Raw genomic sequence first — 22,332 nt, forward strand, 5'->3', positions numbered from 1 at the left:
AACAATTTGAGTGTAGATTTGTTGTGGTACAGTAGTTTGTAATGAAATATCGGCATATTACTAACATTTTTGTAAATACAATGGTACCTTGGGATACAAACTTATTTCGTTCCAAAAGGCTATTGGAGTGCTGATACCGAACGAATTTGTTCCCATAAGGAGTAATGTAAATTAGATTAATCTATTACAGACCCCCAAAAATACTTACAATAGCACTTACATAAATACGCTTACATAATTGTTTGCATTTTGAGCTGTTCATATCCAGAGGTACTATTGGCCTGGTGGCTAAAGCTACCGCTTCACACACGGAGGGCCCGGGTTCGATTCCCGGCGGGTGGAAACATTTCGACACGTTTCCTTACACCTGTTGTCCTGTTCACCTAGCAGCAAATAGGTACCTGGGTGTTAGTCGACTGGTGTGGGTCGCATCCTGCGGGACAAGATTAAGGACCCCAATGGAAATAAGTTAGACAGTCCTCGATGACGCACTGACTTTCTTGGGTTATCCTGGGTGGCTAATCCTCCGGGGTTAAAATTCCGAACGAAATCTTATCTTATCTTATCTTACTTAGAGTATCTTAATTTTTTCTTGTTCTTGTATCTACAAGGCTTTGTCCTGCTCATTTACTGAAGTAGTTAATTTTTATATTATATAGCTTTGAATTAATTAATTAGAGAAACTAGTGATAGACTAATTTAATCTTGCCCACAGCTTAGCCTAGACTTTTATGCATTATTACAGTTCTCTGAACCATTTATCTATGTGTGACAACCTACCATCTTTCCATGGTAGAAAAAAAATGCAGCTATCAGTGGCATAATATCAGTTTTATAGCTTAGTAAGTTTGTCTAGGTACAGGTACACATAAGTACAATTATCATACCTAGTTTAACATGTGTAAATTATCTAAGATAACCCAAAAAGTCTAAGTAGTATACATGTACTTCTAAATTTTTATCTTTCGTCTTTTTCCACTAAGATATTGCATTTTATCACCTATATATAAATCAGAATTGTAGAATGAATAAAGATCTGAGTAGATCTTGTACATATACTTAAATATTGTTCAGTTGGATTAATAGAAAACCAATACATAATGTTTTGTTGCATATATCTAAATCTTAATTCACACAAAGTGTATACTGTAAAATAATGTAATTCTTTATTTACACCAGGTAACAGGGGGCAACAAAGGTATTGGGTTTGGTATAATGAAAGAACTCTGTGCCAAGTTCAGTGGTATAGTTTATCTAACAGCTCGTGATGAAGGAAGAGGTCGTGCTGCCATTGAGGAGTTGAAGAAGGTAATACTTTTATATTAGGATTGTAAGAAATTGTTTTTGCGGCATAATTTTGGCACTACACATTCACTCTCTTGCCTACAAAAAAAAAAAAAAAAGTCAGTGTATAGGTGTCTCATGGCTTGGTTAGTGCACTTGCCTCACACACTGCAACTGGCCTATACTGTACAAGACATCTTATGAAAGCCAAGTATGTATTTGTCCATCCTTTAACCAAAGTTACTCAGGAATTTGCTTCGCTATCTCAGGTAATCGTCAAACCCACTCCCTTTTTAAAGCTACCCGAGGTCATAGCCTCTATTACCCTATTCAGTAGATTGTTCCATGCATTGACAACTCTGAAAACCAGTACATACTTACCTACGTCTTTTCTGAATATAAATTTGTCCGATTCAAAACCATTATGTCTGGGCACGTTTCCTTACCTGTTTCCCATTCACCTAGCAGGTAGTAGGTACTTGGGTGCTAGTTATTTAGTGTGGGTTGCATTCTCTGGGACGAAATTAAAAGGACCCCAATGGAAATGAGACAGTCATTGATGACGCACTGACTCTACTGGCTTATCCTTGGCGGCTAGCCTTCCTGGTTAAAAAATCCCAACAAACTTAATTTTGTCTAGTTTATAATTCCCAGCCAAATTTTTTATGGTTAAGAGTGCTGAGTGACCTACTTGGCATAAGTGCTCAGTAAATGTCACAACCACTAATGCTAAATCTATCTTGGTCCACTGCAATTATATTTTTTTCTTGCCGATCATTTCAATAGCAGTTCTGACATAAGTTAGTTTATTTAGATACCGGTCCACATAAGTACAATAATCATGCATAGTAAGTTGTGTTGAAGAATGAGACATTTGTACAACATTTGGGAACCTTTATTAACCCTTTCAGGGTCCACAGGCCCTCTCAGAGACTTGTTCTCAGGGTCGCCCAATTTTCAAAAAAAAAAAAAAAAGTTTTTTCTTCTGAAAAGATAAGAGAATCTTTTCCCGATCATAATGACACCAAAAGTATGAAATTTGATGGAAAACTTATGGAATTATGCTCTCGTGAAGTTAGCGGACTCGATGTTTACGCATCTGCGATTTTTGCCCACTTTGAGCCCTATTTTCGGCCAATTCCAATGTACTAGTCGACAAAAATCATAACTATTTTGCTAGAACTCCATTTTTTCTATCGAATGAGTACAAGAAACCACCAATTTACCGATTTCAACTATCCAATACAGTGGTCAGAATTTAGCAATTCTGCCAATTTCACACAAATTTCAAAAGATGCCAATTTCCAAATAGGGTCCAGAATAAAAAAGAAAAACATTCCTGGCACTAAAATAACATTTCCACTGTTCATTATTCACGTTCCCAGGCCCCTCTTACATTTCTTTTGCTTTCCACTTTGAATTTTTATTCTCACAAAAAAAATAAGATTTACTGTTATGCAGACTACTGCATTAGTGTAGAAATGGTATAAATAATATCAGCGCATATGTGAAAGAATATTTGACTCACCAGTTGACATGCATTGGATGCTTAGCATGATTTGTTTACTTTTGAACTTTGGTAAAAATCGAACATTTCTGCTACTTTGAGCTCTATTTCAAGGTACTTTTCATTGTAAAACCAGTCAAAATCATCTCAATTTCTGTAATATGTCTTCCATTCTATACAATGAGACCAGGAAAACTAGAATACAACAATAAATACCATACGAAAATACAGTGCAAAGTCACTGTTTTAATCCAAAAACACGGTCAAAGTTTTTTTTTCTCATTACGCACTGTGTGCTGCAGGATTTTTTTTTATACTGCGCACACTGATCACATAGACCCATTCTTTCATATGTAGGCCTACCAGCTTTCACTACATTTGAAGGCGCTAGAATTTATGCGTACTAGTACGTCATGGACACTGGCATGCAAGCCGTACTAGTACGGCCGAAACCCTGAAAGGGTTAAGGAAACATTTCACCAGCCAATGACTCCTTCAGTCCAATACAAAGAATGGTGGAATGTGAGGAGGAGTTTGAGATAATCAGCCCCTCAGTCTGGAGTCAATGTGTTCAGTCCATGAATGTTTAGAAGAGTATAGCATATATGTACATCACTTAGTATAACCCAAAAAAAGTCAGATGAAGCGGCTTATTTCCATTGGGGGTCATAGTCATTGTTTGGCGCTGTATATACTCAGCAGTTATTCCCCTTAATCAGATACCATTTTCATCATATATATGAAAGGTTTCTTACTTTTCATATAATTATTTTGCTATACAGTAAACAGTGGCTTAGCGCTTCTTTTTGATTATAATAATAATATACAGTAAACATTTAGCTTTATGACCCACATAAGGTTGGCACATTTTGTGACTATATGAAAGAAATTTAATCCTCTGAAATGCTGTGCATATAATGGCCTGCCTCTACCTATGAGGGCCCCTCTAGGGAGGTTCCTTGATGCTGGTGAGGGACTCTTGATCTAGGAAATTGGATCTGTGTCTGGTTCCCTGAATTGAGCCTGAATACCCTCCATCCCTCCCACATGCGCTGTATAATCCTACGGGTTTAGCGCTTCCCTGTGATTATAATAATACCTATGATGGCCATCAAAATTACAAATTTTATAAATGTGAGTCTTATTTTTTAATACAGTACTGTAATTTATAACTGCATTACAATAACATTTAATCTTCATTTATTAATATTATACTGTACTCATGTTATTCAGAGCCTATAAATAATCACTAATTGCTACTTTTCTCTATACTTATTACCTAACCATACATTCAACCAGTGAATTATCATGAAGTTTCAATTTTTAGACTTGCCCAAAACATTGTTGTATAAAATATGCTTGGTAAAACCTGAAGTACAGTATTGTGCATACATTTTGTGAGATTCCTAAATTCTTAAGTCTTGTGTATTTATGTGCAAACAAAAATAATTGTTAAATAATGTAATAAACAAAATCAGTAGAGCTTCATAATTTTTAGTGAATCTCTTTAAGTATGTTCCTCATTTATTTATTTATTTCATGTCTTTGCAAACAGTACATTGAGATTTTATATTTACAATAGTGGATTGCAATACAAAGAGAGCCTCTATTATGCCTAGGCATTATGGGCCAACTTAACATTATTGGCTTACAGTCTACTTAACACTAAGGAGTATATCATAGTTGTACAGTAGGATAGTAATTATTTCGTAGTTGTACAGTAGAATATTAATTATAAATGAATCAAAATTTGTATAAAACAAAAATATATTTATATTCGAAAGCACTTTTTGTGAAAAAATGATTCAATTATATTCCTGTCAATAATGGATAAAAGGTTCAAAGTGATTGTTTCAGTTATGATGTGGGAGTACATAGGTGAGTAAGTGTGTACTGAGTATTTAGCATTTAGTCTAGGGTGATTAAGTGGCTTTTGAGAAGAGTCTTAAATTGATTTTCAGACTGGGTTACTTTAATATCTCCTGGTAATGAATTCCATATTTTGGGGCCCTTTATGTGCATAGAGTTTTTACACAGTGTGATATGGACACGAGGTATATCAAAAAGAGATTGTGTCTTGTGTTGTGGTCATTTGTATGTAATAAACATTGTATTTATATTACTAGAAATAAATTGACAATTTATGTACATGTTAATTTTCAGTTGGGACTGTCTGCTCACTTTCATCAGCTTGATATTGACAATGCAGAGAGTATTGCTGCTTTTGCTGATTACATCAAGAAAACTTATGGTGGCTTTGATGTGCTTGTCAACAATGCAGCTATGGCTTACAAAGTTTGTATAGTGATACATGGTGAAATATTGTACATTGTAATTTACCACTCATAAATTAGCTAATCTTTGTCTTGGAAGTGCACTGAAATTTCACACACAAAAAAATTATCTAACATTTAAAAATATGGCAATGTTATGAAACAATATAGTGCTATACAGTGGACCCTCGGTTATCGGCCGTAATCCGTTCCAGAAGCTCGGCCTAAAACCAAAATGACTGAAAACGGAAATAATATTTCCCATAAGAATTAACCCTTTCAGGGTTTCGGCCGTACTAGTACGGCTTACGCACCAGAGTTTTTGACATACTAGTACGCCTAAATTCTAGCGCCCTCAAATCTAGTGAGAGAAAGCTGGTAGGCCTACATATTAAAGAATGGGTCTGTGTGGTCAGTGTGCGCAGTATAAAAAAAATCCTGCAGCACACAGTGCGTAATGAGAAAAAAAAACTTTGACCGTGTTTTTGGATTAAAACAGTGACTTTGCACTATATTTTCGTATGGTATTTATTGTTGTATTCTAGTTTTCCTGGTCTCATTTTATAGAATGGAAGACATATTACAGAAATTGAGATGATTTTGACTGGTTTTACAATGAAAAGTACCTTGAAATTGAGCTCAAATTAGCAGAAATGTTCGATTTTTACCAAAGTTCAAAAGTAAACAAATCATGCTATGTGTCCAATACACGTCAGCTGGTGAGTCTAACGTTCTTTCACAAGTGCGCCGATATTATTTATACCATTTCTATATTAATGCAGTAGTCTGCATAACAGTAAATGTTCTATTTTTTTTGAGAATAAAAATTCAAAGTGGAAAACAAAAGAATGTAAGAAGGGCCTGGGGACGTGACTAATGAACAGAGGAAATGTTATTTTAGTGCCAGGAATTCTTTCTTGTTTATTCTGGACCCTATTTGGAAATTGGCATCTTTTGAAATTTGTGTGAAATTGGCAAAATTGCTAAATTCTGACCACTGTATCGGATAGTTAAAATCGGTAAATGGGTGGTTTCCTGTACTTATTTGATAGAAAAATGGAGTTCTAGCGAAATAGTTATGATTTTTGTCGACTAGTACATTGGAATTGGCCAAAAATAGGGCTCAAAGTGGGCAAAATCGCCGATGCGTAAACATCGTCGAGACCGCTGACTTCACGAGAGCATAATTCCGTAAGTTTTCCATCAAATTTCAAACTTTTGGTGTCATTATGATCGGGAAAAGATTCTCTATCTTTTCATGAGATTTTTTTTGAAATTTGGGCAACCCTGAGAACAAGTCTGGGAGAGGGCCTGGAGACCCTGAAAGGGTTAATGTAATTACAGTTAATCCGTTCCAGACAAAAATATTCACCAAAAATAATTTTTTTAACAATTAAATCAGTATTACATACCTTTATTGAAGACTAATGCTGGCTTCTGGAATGCCTGCTGCACTCCCTGCATGCTTGCTGCACTCCCTGCATGCGTGCTGCACTCCCTGCATGCGTGCTGCACTCCCTGCATGCGTGCTGCACTCCCTGCATGCCTGCTGCACTCCCTGCATGCCTGCTGCACTCCCTGCATGCCTGCTGCACTCCCTGCATGCCTGCTGCACTCCCTGCATGCCTGCTGCACTCCCTGCATGCCTGCTGCACTCCCTGCATGCCTGCTGCACTCCCTGCATGCCTGCTACACTTCCTGCATGCCTGCTGCACTCCCTGCATGCCTGCTGCACTCCCTGCATTCCTGCTGTACTCCCTGCATGCCTGCTGTACTCCCTGCATGCCTGCTGCACTCCCTGCATGCCTGCTACACTCCCTGCATGCCTGCTGCACTGCATGCCTGCTGCACTATGCCTGCTGCACTGCATGCCTGCTGTACTCCCTGCATGCCTGCTGCACTCCCTGCATGCCTGCTGCACTCCCTGCATGCCTGCTGCACTCCCTGCATGCCTGCTGCACTCCCTGCATGCCTGCTGCACTCCCTGCATGCTTGCTGCACTCCCTGCATGCCTGCTGCACTCCCTGCATGCCTGCTGCACTCCCTGCATGCCTGCTGCACTCCCTGCATGCCTGCTGCACTCCCTGCATGCCTGCTGCACTCCCTGCATGCCTGCTGCACTCCCTGCATGGCTGCTTTACTCCCTGCATGCCTGCTGCACTCCCTGCATGCCTGCTACACTCCCTGCATGCCTGCTACACTCCCTGCATGCCTGCTACACTCCCTGCATGCCTGCTACACTCTCTGCATGCCTGCTACACTCCCTGCATGCCTGCTACACTCCCTGCATGCCTGCTACACTTCCTGCATGCCTGCTACACTTCCTGCATGCCTGCTACACTTCCTGCATGCCTGCTACACTTCCTGCATGCCTGCTACACTTTGCACTTAAATTCTATGGTGTTTCTCATTTTCTTTACCACAAGAACTTTACTAAGAACTTTCTTTGGAGCCATGGTTACTTATTTCACAGTTGCACTGCGAAAAACCCACAAAAAACCATGGAAAACAAGCGAAATGTTTGGATGTATGAGCAGAAGCTTCCTCACGCACCGAAAGACACAGCCAAACTGATGCGCAAGCTGCCCCAGCCGGCGGACGGACGCGTCCAAAATTGCCGATCACCGGAATAACGGCCAATCACTGGGAGCCGAAAAACCGGGCAGTCACCAAGTTGGTCGATAACAGCAACAGCTGATAACCAAGCGTCCACTGTATAACCCTTATGGGTGCAAGGGGCTTGGATGTACAGCAGGCATGTGTGAGTGTTTTAGATAGAGTAAGTGGAGATGAATGGCTTTTGGTACCTGACAAACTGTTGGAGTGTGAGCAGGGTAATATTTTGTGGAGGGATTCAGGAAAACCAGTTAGCCGGACTTGAGTTGTGGAGGTGGGGAGCACAATGCCTGCACTTTAAAGGAGGGGTTTGGGATATTGGCAGTTTGGAGGGACATCTAAACTGCTGTATCTGAGTGCCTCTGCAGAGACAGTGATTATGTATGAGTAATGGTGAAAGTGTTGAATGATAATGAAAGTTTTTTTTTCTTTCTTTTTGGGTCACTCTGCCTCAGTGGGAAACGGCTGATATACTAAAAAAAATTAATATAATTTTCCAGTGATTTGTATTGTAATTCAAATACCTTGCTGTAATTTCACCATCTCTTTTCAATCATGCCATAAAAACTGAAGATCATTATACCAGTTTAAATATAAGTGTTTTGTAATTGACACTTATTAGCTACTTTTCTTATTGAACCTATGATTGTATTTAACTATACAAGAAGTCTTACATAATAATATGTCTAAGTTCTTTAACAGTTGCCTGGAATAAAGCCTTATCATTTTTTTTGTCAACATGTTGGCCATCTCCCACTGAGGCAGGGTGACCCAAAAAAATAAAGAAAAACTTTTGCCATCATTCAGTACTTTCACCATCATGCACACATAATAATTGTATTTGTAGAGGCACCCAGATATGATAGTTTAAATGTGTGTAGTATTATCATTATCATAACTAAATATATCTAGGATTGGTTGAAATACACTGTACAGTGTTTTCAGAATCTTTTTATTTATTGTAATGTGAGTAATGTCTTACTAAAGTTGTTACACTTTGTCTAGCATACAGTATTTTTGTCTAGTATTGTACAATATATTGTATTTCCAAGGGCAGGATACTGTAGAGTACTAAAATGCAATATCGTTATAATATCTTTATTTACCTTTTAAATATCTTTAATTTACCTTTTAAAGCTAATGATATTTATTTCAAGCATGCAGCTACAGAACCCTTCGGCGAGCAAGCTGAGAATACCATAAGAGTGAACTACTTTGGTACTTTAGCAGTTTGCCATGCTCTCTTTCCTCTGCTAAAACCTCATGCTAGAGTTGCCACAGTATCTAGCTCCTGTGGTCATCTTTCAAAAATTGATGGAAATGAACCTCAAGCTGCTGCACTTAGAGAAAAGTTTGCATCATCCACTTTAACAGAAGAGCAACTTGGTGAACTTATGAATGAGTTTGTTGTGTAAGTGCTTAGGTTTTAAAAAGTTTTATGTAATTTTTGGTTATGTTACAACAGGCAGCAGCAACTGAACCATTTGGAGAACAAGCAGAAAACACAATAAGGGTTAACTTCTTTGGTACACTTGCACTGTGTCGGGCATTTTTTCCACTACTGCGTTCACATGCAAGGGTTTCTACAGTCTCCAGCTCTGCTGGTCATCTCTTGAGAATTAATGGAAATGAACCTGCAGCATCAGCACTTAGACAGAAGCTTTCATCCTCTACACTTACAGAGGAGGAACTCTGTGAATTAATGAATCAGTTTGTCAAGTAAGAATTCAGATTACCGTTTACACAGTAAGTGTGCTCTTCTTAAGTGTGTGTTCTGTTCTGGATTTAGATAGGCTGCTTGAAGAGCTTTTACGGATGCAGTGTATTTGTACTATGCTTAAAGGCTAGAAAACTGTAGATTTGATTTTTAAAGGAGCACTTATTCATGGGTATCATAATTATTTGAAAAGGGGTCCATAAACTAAAAGATGTTGTTGAATATTCACAGATATGTTTAAGAATTATCAGAAGTTGGAGAGTCTTATTCAGTGAATACAAAGATGTTGCTGTAAAAACTGGATGACATTAGATCAAGTCTCCTTAACCCCTGTTCACCCATCAGTATATACATACTATTTGGCATCTAAGTGTTAGTTGACTGCTATGGTACTCGTTCTATGGGTTGGTAGCATAGCTTAGATAAGGCTAGGTTTTGAAATAAGCTGAGATAGGAGTATTGCTGGTAACCTGTACGTTGAACTGTATAAAAAAAAAAAATCTGCAAAGAAAATGATAGGCTGGATAATAAGAACCTTCAAAACAGGGATACCAAGCCCAAAATATGAAGGAAAAATTCCCAGTTGACTGATTTCACTAAAATCTGGAGGAATATTAAAAAATCAAATGGCTTTATATAGGAAATAATATTTTTATAAAACATTCCTTATCATTAAACTTTCAAAAGAATCTGCATTTTTTATCAGCTTTTCCCCAAGACCTCTTCAAGGGGGGCTCCTTGGCGTAGTGAAGAGGCTCTTGGTCTGAGGAATCAGACCTGTCGAGCTCCTTCCTCAGACCGAACCTAATTAACCCCCCAATCCCCCCTTCCCTGTCCCATCCTCCCCCTTTTTCCTTTCCTCCTCCTCCCCACCCCTCCCTTTTGCCCTTCCTCTTTTTGTACTTTGGGATTTTTCCCATAGGCGCGCTAGTTCCTAGGTAGGGGAAAGGGTACCGCGGTCCATCCCATTCTGTTGAGGTTCTTGGCGGTGGCGTAGTTTGCCGTGGAATCTGGATCACCTGGGGATGTCCCGATCCCTCTCCGGTATCCCAGAGGGCAGCTTTGGGTGTCTTTCGGGTGACGGGTGTATCTGGAAGCCACCTTTTGGATTCCGGGGGTGGTGGCCAAAGGAGGTATGCTTTGTGGCGGATATCTGGCCGCCCTCTCTTTTGTACACCGAGGTAGCTCGGCAGATGTGAGGTTACTATCCCGGATTGCTGGTTTACTGGCGTGAAGGGTAGGGTATGGCACGGGTTCCATGCTGCATCTGCGCTACTTGCGGTGCTGAGGTCTTCTTGGGCGCGGAGGGAGATTTCTGGCCCTTTCATTCCTTCTAGGAACTATCCCTCCCTGGTCCCCCCTTTTCTTTTTTTTTTCTTTTCTTTTCTTTTTTTTTCTTAAAAACAAAAAGAAAGAAGTAACCTAACCATGGAGTTCCCAATCCATGACCCCGCTACCCCCGGGCCCCTTCTTGTTACCGTACCCCGTTCTGACCTTGCCTCGTCTTTTGACCACTCTTCGGACACTCCTAAAGCCCCTGTACCTCTTGCTGGTGCTGTCTCGTCACCCGTTTCAGGTGCCGGGGTTTCGACTGACTCCTTCGATTTGTCTGACCTCCGCTCTCCTTTGACTATGCTTCCGGCCTCTCCCTCTACGGTGCAGCAATTTTCGAATCACCAGGCCGTCCCACGTCGGACCAACTCCGGTCCCACTCCTAAACGCCAACGACAGTTGCTCGATGATACTTCTTTGCCACCTTCTCATTCTACTTAGAAAAGACTGACACGTTGTACTCTCCCTTTACACGCTCAGTTTCAGAATGCACAATGGACTAAATTCTTTACTTTACGACCGACTTCCTCTATTGCCTATCTTTCCATCCATAGTATTGGCAAGGCGCTCCTCCGCCATGTTGGTAGAGATATTTCCTTTCATGCTCTTAAGAGTGGTATGCACATCATCACAGTCCAGAATGCTACCCAAGCTCATGATCTTTCTCTTCTTTCACATATCGATACTATTCCTATCACTATCGAAAAACATCATTCCCTCAATTCTTGAAGTGGTACTGTCATTCTGCCCCATACCATAGTCCAACAGAATTTCCAGACATGTGGCAATGACATTCTCTAACAGCTGGAACTCCAAGATCTCCCAATTCTCAAGGTAGACACTTATGTTCTTCCTGCCCTCAGGCGGAGACGATACCCTTGCAGTGTGGCTCGTTTAACTTTTGACAGCCGTGAAATCCCATCCTCTGTTTATGTAGCAGGACATCGGTTACAAGTTCGAAAGGTGATCCCTACACCGCAACAGCATAGAAATTGCTGGCGATTTGGCCGCCCAGCAAAATATTGCAGATCTATAGCCGAATACTCAGTCTGTGGTGCCGATGGCCATTCTAATACGTCTTGCAGTCGACCTCCCTCTTGCCTTAATTGTCACGAGGCTCACCCTTCGTACTCTCGCCGTTGCCAGGTCTACTTAAATGAGCGGGAAATTCATTGCCTCAAAGAGGCAGAAGATCTCCCTCATGCTATGGCAGTTTCTCATCTCCGCCTCCAAGGGAGACTACCCCGTGTTTCTTATTCTCATGTTTCAAAACGTCCCCCTACTTCTGGGGTCCCATCTTCTGCAGCCTCCTCTGCGGTTGCCCCTCCCATAGTCACTCCTGTATCTAATTCTTTTGCTGTCCTGGGCTCAGACATCCCTACTTCAACACCTCAGTCTGTTCTCACTTCTTCGTGTTCTCTCACAAACCCCGGTACCGACAAGACCTCGTACGACACCTCCTCCCAATCGTCCCTCTACTTCTCAGAAGTACAAAAAATCTCCTTTAACCCCTCCTTCAATTCATCCACCTCCTCATTTTACCTTCCCGGTCTCTGTACCTGGGTCTTCCCCTTTCACTGGCTCTGTTACAAGTGTGGAGGTTCACCCTCCTCCTCGTACTGTGCCTTCCTCCCCTGTCCCCTCCCAAGTTTCTTCCTCTTCTGCCACTTCCCAGGTTTCTGCCTCTTCTGTCCCCTCCCACACTTCTCCAGTTCCCTCCACCCTTTTGCCCCTCCCCCCTTACCTTGGTACAGTCCATTACAGTTCCGATCTTTACTCAAACTCCTCATCCTTCCATCTCCAATATTGTCTCCCATACGATGTCTCTGAACTCTGAAACACTTGAAGCAATCTCTGAATATATTGCAGAGACCAAACTATCAATGGACACTGATCCCCCCTCTGTTCCTTCTCTTTCCTTTTCTCCATCCGCGCAACTTCTTTCTTCACAGCGCATCGTTCCTTCACCGCTTGAACGTTTTCCGCTGCCACCGCATGTGGAGTTTTCTAACCCCTCTAGTCCATAGGTACCCTTACCTGCGGATTTCTAGTATCTTTATCGTTGCCAGTCATGGCCTATTTACAGTGGAATATCCGGGGCCTCAAGGGTAATCGGGGTGAGCTTCAGATGTTGCTCTCCCAGTTTTCCCCTGTTGGTGTTTGCTTACAAGAACTAAAATTACACTCTGCTGTTATCTATCCCATCTCAGGCTATAATTTATTGTATTCTTCGGATCCTTTTCCTGATGGGACCTTTAACCCGTAAACGGTCCAAACGTATATATACGTTCACTACGCCAGTGCCCCGAATATTTTGAAAAATAAAAAAAATTGTTTTTTTTTTTATTGAAAGAAAGAGCACATTTTTCTAAGTGTTATATGATAAAAAAAAAAATTTAGGGTCAGTACTTACCAAGATATGCTTCCCACCCCCCTCCATGTTTTAAATACAGGTACTCGCACCCATTTTGATCCTCGTACTCATACTCTCTCTTGCATCGATCTCTCAGTCTTCTCTTCCTCCGCTGCACTAGACTTCACCTGGTCTGTTCTCCCGGATTTACATGACAGCGATCATTTTCCAATCATTTTTACTTCCCCTTCATATTCACCACCTCTTCGTAACCCACGCTGGCAATTTGATCAGGCAAATTGGGACCTTTACTCACAACTAACTGTTTTTAGTGAGGTTCCTTCTTCGTCCTCCATTGATGAGCTTTTACACCTCTTCTCGTCCTCAGTTTTAACAGCAGCTTCTCATTCTATACCCTAAACCTCAGGCAGGCATTCTCAGAAGTGCGTGCCTTGGTGATCTCCTGCTTGTGCTCATGCAGCACGTTTGAAACGCGCTGTGTAGGGCAGGTACCGGTACAACAGAACCACTGAGAGACTTCTTGATTTTAAGCAGAAGCGTGAGATCGCTCACCGTGTCATCTGTGACTCTAAACGCACTTGCTGGCGAGATAGTCTTCACCATTACCTCTGCTTCCTCAATGAGTTCAGTCTGGAAGAAAGTACGGAAACTAAGTGGTAAATATTCTCCTGACCCGGCTCCTGTTCTGTGGGTTGTCGGTGTTGATATAGCAAACCCTCTAGATGTTGCCATTGATATTGGCAATCACATGGTCCGTATTCCTCTGGGGCTCCATCTATGCCCCTTGTTTCTTTCATCAAAGTCTGCCAGAGAGTTAGTACCCTTGGACTTTTCTTCTCTCAGAGAAGAACAGTATAATGTGCCTTTTACACTTCAGGAACTGGAGGCAACACACTCAGCTTGCTGATCATCGACAGCTGGACCCAACGACATTCATATTCATATGTTACAACATTTACATCAGTCAGTCCTTGCAGTCCTCTTACACCTTTTCAATCTTATTTGGTCACAAGGAGTTCTTCCACAACTGTGGAAATCTGCCTTTGTTCTCCCTTTCCGCAAACCGGGTACTACGGGACATGAAGCCTCCCACTATCATCCCATCGCTCTTACCAGTGCAGTTTGCAAAGTGATGGAACGTCTGGAAATAGACGTTTAATGTGATATTTAGAGACACACGACAGTCTCTCCACTCGTCAATATGGCTTTCGTAAGGCCCGTTCTACCATAGACCCCTTACTACGCTTCGATACGTATGTTCGTAATGACTTTTCGATTAACCACTCAGTTATTGCCATATTTTTTGACCTTGAGAAGGCATATGACACAACTTGGAGGTATAATATTTTGGCCCAAGCCCACTCCTTAGGTCTCTGAGGCAATGTACCATCTTTCCTTAAGAACTTTTTAACTGACAGACATTTCCATGTTCAAGTCAATAATGTGCTCTCTTCAGACTTTGTCCAAGCTGAAGGTGTCACTCAGGGATGTGTTCTGAGCACAACACTTTTTCTCCTTGCTATAAATGATTTGGCCTCTGTTCTTCCATCCAATATTTGGTCATCACTCTATGTAGATGACTTCGCTATTGCTTGTGCAGGCGCTGACTGTCACCTCATTACAGTTTCTCTCCAGCATGCAGTCGACCATGTTTCCAATTGGGCCACCACGCATGGGTGTAAATTTTCCAGTACCAAAACTCGCCAAATTACTTTCACTAGACGCTCTGTCCTCCGATCATCCTTTGTACCTCTATGGCTCCCGTATCCCTGAACGTGATACAGCCAGGTTTCTAGGCCTTCTCTTTGACCGTAGGTTATCCTGGAAACCCCACATTACCTCTGGGAAGACAACTTGTCACAGCCGGCTGAACCTTCTTAAAACCCTTGCTCATCTTTCAGGGGGAGCTGATCGTCGAACTCTCCTTCGCCTACATTCAGCCCTCATTTTATCGAAACTCGATTATGGTGACCAGATCTATTCAGCGGCCTCTCCTGCAACTCTCTCTAGCCCTAACCCCATCCATCACCAAGGATTACGTTTATGCCTTGGTGCTTTTCGCTCTTCCCTTGTTGAGAGCCTCTATGCAGAAGTGAATGTTCCATCCTTGTCTGATCGCTGTGATGCCCATTGCCTTCGCTACTATGTACGCTCTCACAATCTCTGCAATCCTTCCATTTATAGAATGGTCACTGATATTGGTAGACATTCTTTATTTGTTCGCCGCCCCTGTTTGCTCTGCCCCTTCTCTCTTCGCGTACATTCGCTCTTGTCTTCCCTTCAGTTACCACCTTTATATGTTCATGTAGCATCTCACTTTTCCCTACCCCCCCTGGGAAGTTCCAGCTGTTCGGGTCTGTTCTTTCTCACTCCCTTGCTCAAAAGCCCAACTGCCTACAGTGGCTACCCACTCTCTTTTTCTTGACCACTTCCACTCTCATTCTCATGCCATCGCAGTGTACACAGATGGCTCTAAGTCTTCTGACGGCATCGGATTCGCAGCAGTGTTTCCGGACAGTGTCATGCGAGGGCATTTACTATCTTCGGCTACCATTTTTACTGCTGAATTGTATGCCATTGTTGCAGCACTTATTCGTATCGCATCTATGCCTGTATCATCATTTGTGGTTGTCTCAGACTTCCTTAGTGCTCTACAGGCTTTACAGAAATTTGATACACCTCACCCCCTAGTTCTCCGTATCCAGCCATATTTCTGCCAAGCATAAAGATGTTGTCTTTTGTTGGGTCCCTGGTCATGTCGACGTACAGGGCAATGAGCAGGCAGACACTGCTGCGCGGTCAGCAGTACATGACCTACCAATTTCATATAGAGGTGTTCCATTTCCGGACTATTTTGCTGTAATAGCTACCCACCTTCACACCCATTGGCAACAACGTTGGTCAACTCTACTCGGTAACAAACTTCATTCTATTAAACCGAGCATAGGTTACTGGCCGTCTTCTTGTCATCAGTGTCGAGGTTGGGAGCCTACTCTCTCCCACCTTCGCATTGGCCACACTCGTCTTACTCATGGGTATCTCATGGAGAGGCACCCTGTTCCTCTCTGTGAGAAGTGTCGAGTTCCAGTATTAATTAGCTACATTCTGTTAGACTGCCCTCTCTATCAATGAGCATGCAGAATTTACCTCCAACGTCGTCTCCACTCTACTACTCTCTCTTTACCTTCCCTTCTTGCTGATGGACCCTTCTTTAATCCTGACTCTCTCATTGACTTTTTGACAACGACTGATTTACTCCACAAACTCTGATGATGATACCTTTTGCACTCCCCTCAGCCCTTTCTACCTCAATCTCTTGCTGCCCTCTACCCTTTCACCATCCACTGCCCCACTGTTCTGGGTAACCTATTACTCATCCATCTCCCTTTTACCACCTGATAACCTTGCTTCCTTCCTGCCCTGCAGCGCTGTATAGCCCTTGTGGTTTAGCACTTCTTGTTTATAATAATAATTTTCCCCAAGATGTTCTGTACATACATAATTACACGACCAGCATAAACAGTCATCTGCCAAAAAAAAAAAAAATTATGTAATTTGAGTCGGAATTGACTGAGAAAAAATAACCCACCATTTCAGTTGGTGTGGCTTAAGTAATTCCCTATACAGAGTACCATGCAAAGTGCACAGCATCCTATCTGCATATATGTTGTACAAACCAGATTAATCTACTGGTTATATTGTAGGTGAAATTTCCATCACGTGTACTTTGTAAGCAAATTCGAAGCGCAAATGAACCTTCATAAAGTGTTGGGGAAGCCTGTTCTGACTTATTGTTTGTCTTCTGTTCAACTTTCTTTTTCCTTCTTTGGCTTAATGTCTTAATCTTTCATGTTGGGTGATGGTTTCTTTTGTTTTAACAGGAATGAGACTTTCTTGTGACCCAAAAACCACCCACAAAAATTCATGTACGTATTTTTCATTAGAAGATAGGGGCTTGTATATTTATACAGTGGACCCCCGGTTAACGATTTTAATCCGTGCAAGAGGGCTCATCGTTATGCGAAATAATCGTTATGCGAATTAATTTTCCCCATAAGAAATAATGGAAATAAAATTAATCCGTGCAAGACGCCCAAAAGTATGAAAAAAAATTTTTTTTACCACATGAAATGTTAATTTTAATACACACAAACTGAAAAAGGCATGCACAATTACATGACACTTACTTTTATTGAAGATCTGGTGATGATTGATGGGATGGGAGGAGGGGAGAGCATTATCTTCTTACTGTTTAGAAGGGGAATCCCCTTCCATTAGGACTTGAGGTAGCAAGTCCTTTTCTGGGGTTACTTCCCTTCTTCTTTTAATGCCACTAGGACCAGCTTCAGAGTCACTGGACCTCTGTCGCACAACAAATCTGTCCATAGAGCTCTGTACCTCCCGTTTCTTCAAGACTTTCCTAAAATGGGCCATAACATTGTCATTGAAATAGTCACAAGCACGGCTTGCAACAGCTGTGTCAGGGTGATTTTCATCTATAAAGGTTTGCAGTTCAAACCACTCTGCACACATTTCCTTAATCTTTGAAGTAGGCACAATGGATTCCACAACTGGCATAGGCTTCTCAGGGTTAGCCCCAAACCCTTCAAAATCTTTCTTAATTTCCATACTAATTCTCACCCTTTTTACCACAGGGTTGGCACTAGAAGCTTTCTTGGGGCCCATGGTCACTTATTTTCCAGAAACACCACCGAAAACACTGTAATAATACGAAATATTCCGAGTGTATGCTTGGATGTTACCGCGGAGGCTGGCTGGTAAACAATGGGACGGCCGGCACATGTGAGGGCACATTGGACGCGTCTCGGACGAAAATCGGTATGCGGGTTTTTAATCGGTATGCGGGGCAAAAATTTTGCGATAAAAGTAATCGTTATGCGGAAAAATCGCTATGCGATGCCATCGTTATGCAGGGGTCCACTGTATTACTAAAAAAATTAAATGATCAAGAGTTGTAATTCAAAAGTAATTTTCATTCTTGTTCTGACACATTTTCAAAAGATGTTATGCAGCGTAACATACAGCCTCTCCTCAGTGAAGCACTCGTTTACTGATGACTCGGACTTACAATGAGCTAAATAGTGTATACGTATTAGAGCTGATTTCCTCTATTCTATTTATTACAATATACAGTACACTGCTGTATAAACATTTAAAAATATACCACAAATGTTATAAATGGTGCAAAGGTGACATTAAAACAATATCAAAGCTGGTTGACACAAACCCACTACCATTATACGTAGTATGCTCCTCACTTAGCGACAAATTCGTTTACCGATGTGGTCTTAGGAATGGAACTCTGTCGTTAAGTGAGGAGAGGCTGTATTGTCTGTTGTTTCACATCAGTTACCTACCTGTTTCTGAGTGCAGCAGTTAATAATAACATAATAATTTCTATAACAAAATTAATGCACTAACACTATAAGGTACATTGCATAATCTCCATAGACAAAAATTTAATTTATGTTTCTTACGGCTGGTGCATTGAAAAAATTTATATATAAAAACAATAGAGCATTGGACTCTCAATTTGTGGACTGCAATTCGAGCCCCACATCCATCCTTCTGTGTATTCACTGACAGTTGTTTATTACAACTATTAAATAGGTTTAACCTATTCACTAGAAAATCTGTTATAATTATGTTTTTCTAAATATTTTACCACAGAAAAGCTAAAGATGGAACTTGGAAAGAATCTGGATGGCCTAACAGCACCTATGTTGTCAGCAAGATAGGAGTCTCAGCTCTCACACGTATTCAGCAACGAGCCTTTGATGCTGACCCTCGTCCTGATATGGTGGTGAACAACTGTCATCCTGGATATGTAGATACAGATATGACTTCCCATAAGGTTAGTTTTGTCTTAATGTATTCTTCAGAAACTTATTTTCTCTTTTTCTGTATTCTTTAATCATATAGAGAGATTTTTGTAGGATCTTGCAGGTATGACCTGTATGCCGTGTTGTCTCTAGAAAGTACAGCCAACAGCATAATTGAATTGAAAAATTTTCCCCACAAAAAGGTAGTTCCTTTGAAGTACTTTAGTATGTTACAGGATATATAGAGATAGTTTGTGACTGCACCAGGAAAAGGCATAAATTACAATAACTGATACATTGTATCGAGACATTGGCAGTCAGTGCTCACTTAATACTTTAGCATCAGATAAATTTAGTTTGTTTTGCTACATAGCACAGTTGAAATGCCTTTATAACACACTGTCCATCTCCCAGTGAAGTGGTGTGACCCAACAACGAGGAAGTAAGTTCAGTCATTCATTAAATCTGTCTTGCCAGTAGCATGTAGACATCACAGCACTGATGGCCCTCCAAAATTATGACATCCTCACCTTCTATAGAGTGAAGACACTATACTTCCCACCTCCAGGACTCGAATCCAGCTAAATGGTTTCCCTGAATCCCTTCATAAATGTTATCTTTGCTCACACTTCAACAGCACATCATCACAAAATCCATTTGCCTCCACTCCAGTCTAAGGCACTCACACAGTCCTTACTCTGTGTCAAGAGTAAGGATGAGCATCATTACCACTAATTTTTTATTACAGTAGCAATTGTATTTATACAGTTTCAGGGTTTATTATAGATTATAATTTTTAAAATGTTTTTATTTCCCACAGGGTCCTCTTACTATTGAGCAAGGTGCTGTGTGCCCATCTTATTTGGCTCTTCTGCCTCCTGATATCAAGGAACCCCGGGGAGCCTATTTGTGGTACGACAAGCAAATTGTTGATTGGGTTAATGGACCAACTCCAACTGCCTGGTAAGATAGAATATTGGGCCACATGGTGTATATGGAAAAGCTACTACTAAGAAATATTCAGGTAAATCTAGTATAAATTATAAAAAGCGAATGAGAATTTATACTTACAACAGGCCTGAGTTTTGTATTACTCTTAGTACCAAATCTTTGAGCACTTGACATTGTTACTGCAGAGACCAAGAAGTAGTGCTGCCTTCAACTTATATATATTATTGTAACTATGTTACTGATTGTCACACACTGTAAGGCTCTCTTAGAAATGTCTTCTTTATTTCTAGCTATATATAAAGACATAAATTATTTTACAGTTTGTTCATTAGATCACCTGTAGTGGTAAAAAAAAGATGTGATTGACTCCTATAAGAATATCATGTGATAGATTTGTTTATAAGCTGTATATTACCATACATGTTTTTTCATTGGTCTTCCAAGAAAATTAATTTAACAATGCACCTTTATCTACAATTTTGCTCTTTTGTTGTTTCTTAGGACCTTATGTGACTGCACTGCAATAAAAATATATGGGCATTAATAATCAGATTGTCATTTTTCCCTACTCTCCAGAATACATTTTTTATTAACAAATGGGTATCTTTAATCAGCGTACGGTGGGCCAACAAAAGAAACTCGTACATTATCATTCATTCAATAGCTCTCCTGCCAGAAGTGTGCAAACATTGCAGTTCAGATGACTCTCTGTACAGTAACATCTACAACCCCTCATTCAGAGAGCAGACACTGTACTTCACACTTCCAGGACTTGGGGTCCAGCTAACCATTATATCCTGAATACGTATCTTCGTGATGTTACCGTCTTGCTTTCCAACTCAAGCTCTAAACTACTAGTCTCCACTTACTTTGATCTAACATACACATTCCTGCTGAATGCTCAGGCCTCTGCCAATTTCAGCCACTCACCACCCTTCCACCACCCTGGATTTATACATTTTCTGCCATTTTATTCTCCTCTAGCCTTTCTAAACAGCCAAACCCCTTCAACAACCCACGCACCCTTTGAAATATACCTATTGTAGTGCGCACCACCTAGTATCTGTGCTCCTAATTCTCCGCATAATATTCACACCTCACAGTGCTCTTAAAGGAAGAGCAATGTGTAGATAAGGTACCTAGGGATTGGCAGAGAGCATCCATAGTTCTTTTGTATAAAGGCAAAGGAGACAAAAGAGAGTGCAAAAATTATAGAGGAATAAGTGTTGAGTATACCCGGTAAGTGTACGGTAGAGTTATTATTGAATGAATTAAGAGTAAGATGAAGAGTTGGATAGCAGATGAACAAGGAGGCTTTAGGAAAGGTAGGGGGTGTGTAGACCAAGCATTTACAGTGAAACATATAGGTGGACAGTATTTAGATGGGTTTAAAGAGGTTTTTGTGGCATTTATGGATTTGGAAAAGGCATATGACAGGGTGGATAGGGGAACAATGTGGCAGATGTTGCAGATGTATGGAATAGGAGGTAGGTTACTGAAATAAGTTAAAAGTTTTTACGGAGATAGTGAGGCTCAGGTTAGAGTATGTTGGAGAGAGGGAGATTATTTTCCAGTAAAAGTAGGCCTTAAACAAGGATGTGTGATGTCACCATGGTTGTTCAATATACATATTTATAGATGAGGTTGTAAGAGAAGTAAATGCTTGGGTGTTGGCAAGAGGTGTGGGGTTAAAAGATAAAGAATCTAACACGAAGTGGGAGTTGTCGCAGTTGCTCTTTGCTGATGACACTGCTTTTGGGAGATTCTGAAGAGAAGTTGCAGAGGTTTGTGGATGAGTTTGGTAGGATATGTAAAACTAGAAAATTAAATGTGAATATATGAAAGAGTAAGGTGATGAGGATAACAAAAAAATTAGGTGACGAGAGATGGATATGAGATTGGAGGGAGAGTATGGAGGAGGTGAATGTATTCAGATATTTGGGAGTGGATGTGTCAGCAGATTGGTCTATGAAAGATGAGGTGAATCACAGAATTGATGAGGAAAAAAAGGTGAGTGGTGCACTTGGGAGTCTGTGAAGACAAAGAACTTGATCCATGGAAGCAAAAAGGGTAATGTATGAGAGTATAGTTATACCAATGCTTTCATATGGGTGTGAAACATGGGTAGTGAATGTTGCAACAAGGAGAAGGCTGGAGGCAGTTGCAACAAGGAAGGCGGGGTAGGGGTCGTCCTAGGAAAGGTTGGAGGGAGGGCAAGCATGTGTGAGCATGTTAAATAGGAGCAAATGGAGACAAGTGGTTTTTAGAAATTGACGTGCTGTTGGAATGTGAGCAGGGTAAGGTATTCAAGGAAATCAGCAGGCCAGATGCCACTATACTCTAGTACATTTTCCGTATTGTCTTCATAGATAAACTTTTTTCCAAAGACTGCTCAATATCACTTACCTTTTTCCCCCTTGTGCATTTTATGGTTC

General features: G+C 40.9%; 1 protein-coding gene across 5 annotated transcripts in view; it reads left to right on the forward strand.

The window, feature by feature from the left end:
- The window catches only part of LOC128703189 (carbonyl reductase [NADPH] 3), a 31,172-nt gene extending 10,728 nt beyond the window's left edge, over positions 1-20,444 (forward strand). For 3 of the 5 annotated variants that reach the window (XM_053797770.2, XM_070103409.1, XM_070103410.1), the window contains exons 3-7: positions 1,180-1,308; positions 4,955-5,086; positions 9,146-9,399; positions 18,795-18,978; positions 19,767-20,444. In XM_053797770.2, the coding sequence (XP_053653745.2) occupies positions 1,180-1,308; positions 4,955-5,086; positions 9,146-9,399; positions 18,795-18,978; positions 19,767-19,913 (846 nt within the window). In that variant the 3' untranslated portion in view covers positions 19,914-20,444. Of the gene's footprint in view, positions 1-1,179; positions 1,309-4,954; positions 5,087-8,837; positions 9,092-9,145; positions 9,400-18,794; positions 18,979-19,766 lie in introns of all 5 variants that reach the window. The other 2 variants (XM_070103411.1, XM_070103412.1) reach the window with 2 other exon arrangements.
- Positions 20,445-22,332: the final 1,888 nt, after the last annotated feature.

The sequence above is a fragment of the Cherax quadricarinatus genome, chromosome 85, assembly GCF_038502225.1.
Source record: "Cherax quadricarinatus isolate ZL_2023a chromosome 85, ASM3850222v1, whole genome shotgun sequence".
NCBI lineage: Eukaryota > Metazoa > Arthropoda > Malacostraca > Decapoda > Parastacidae > Cherax > Cherax quadricarinatus.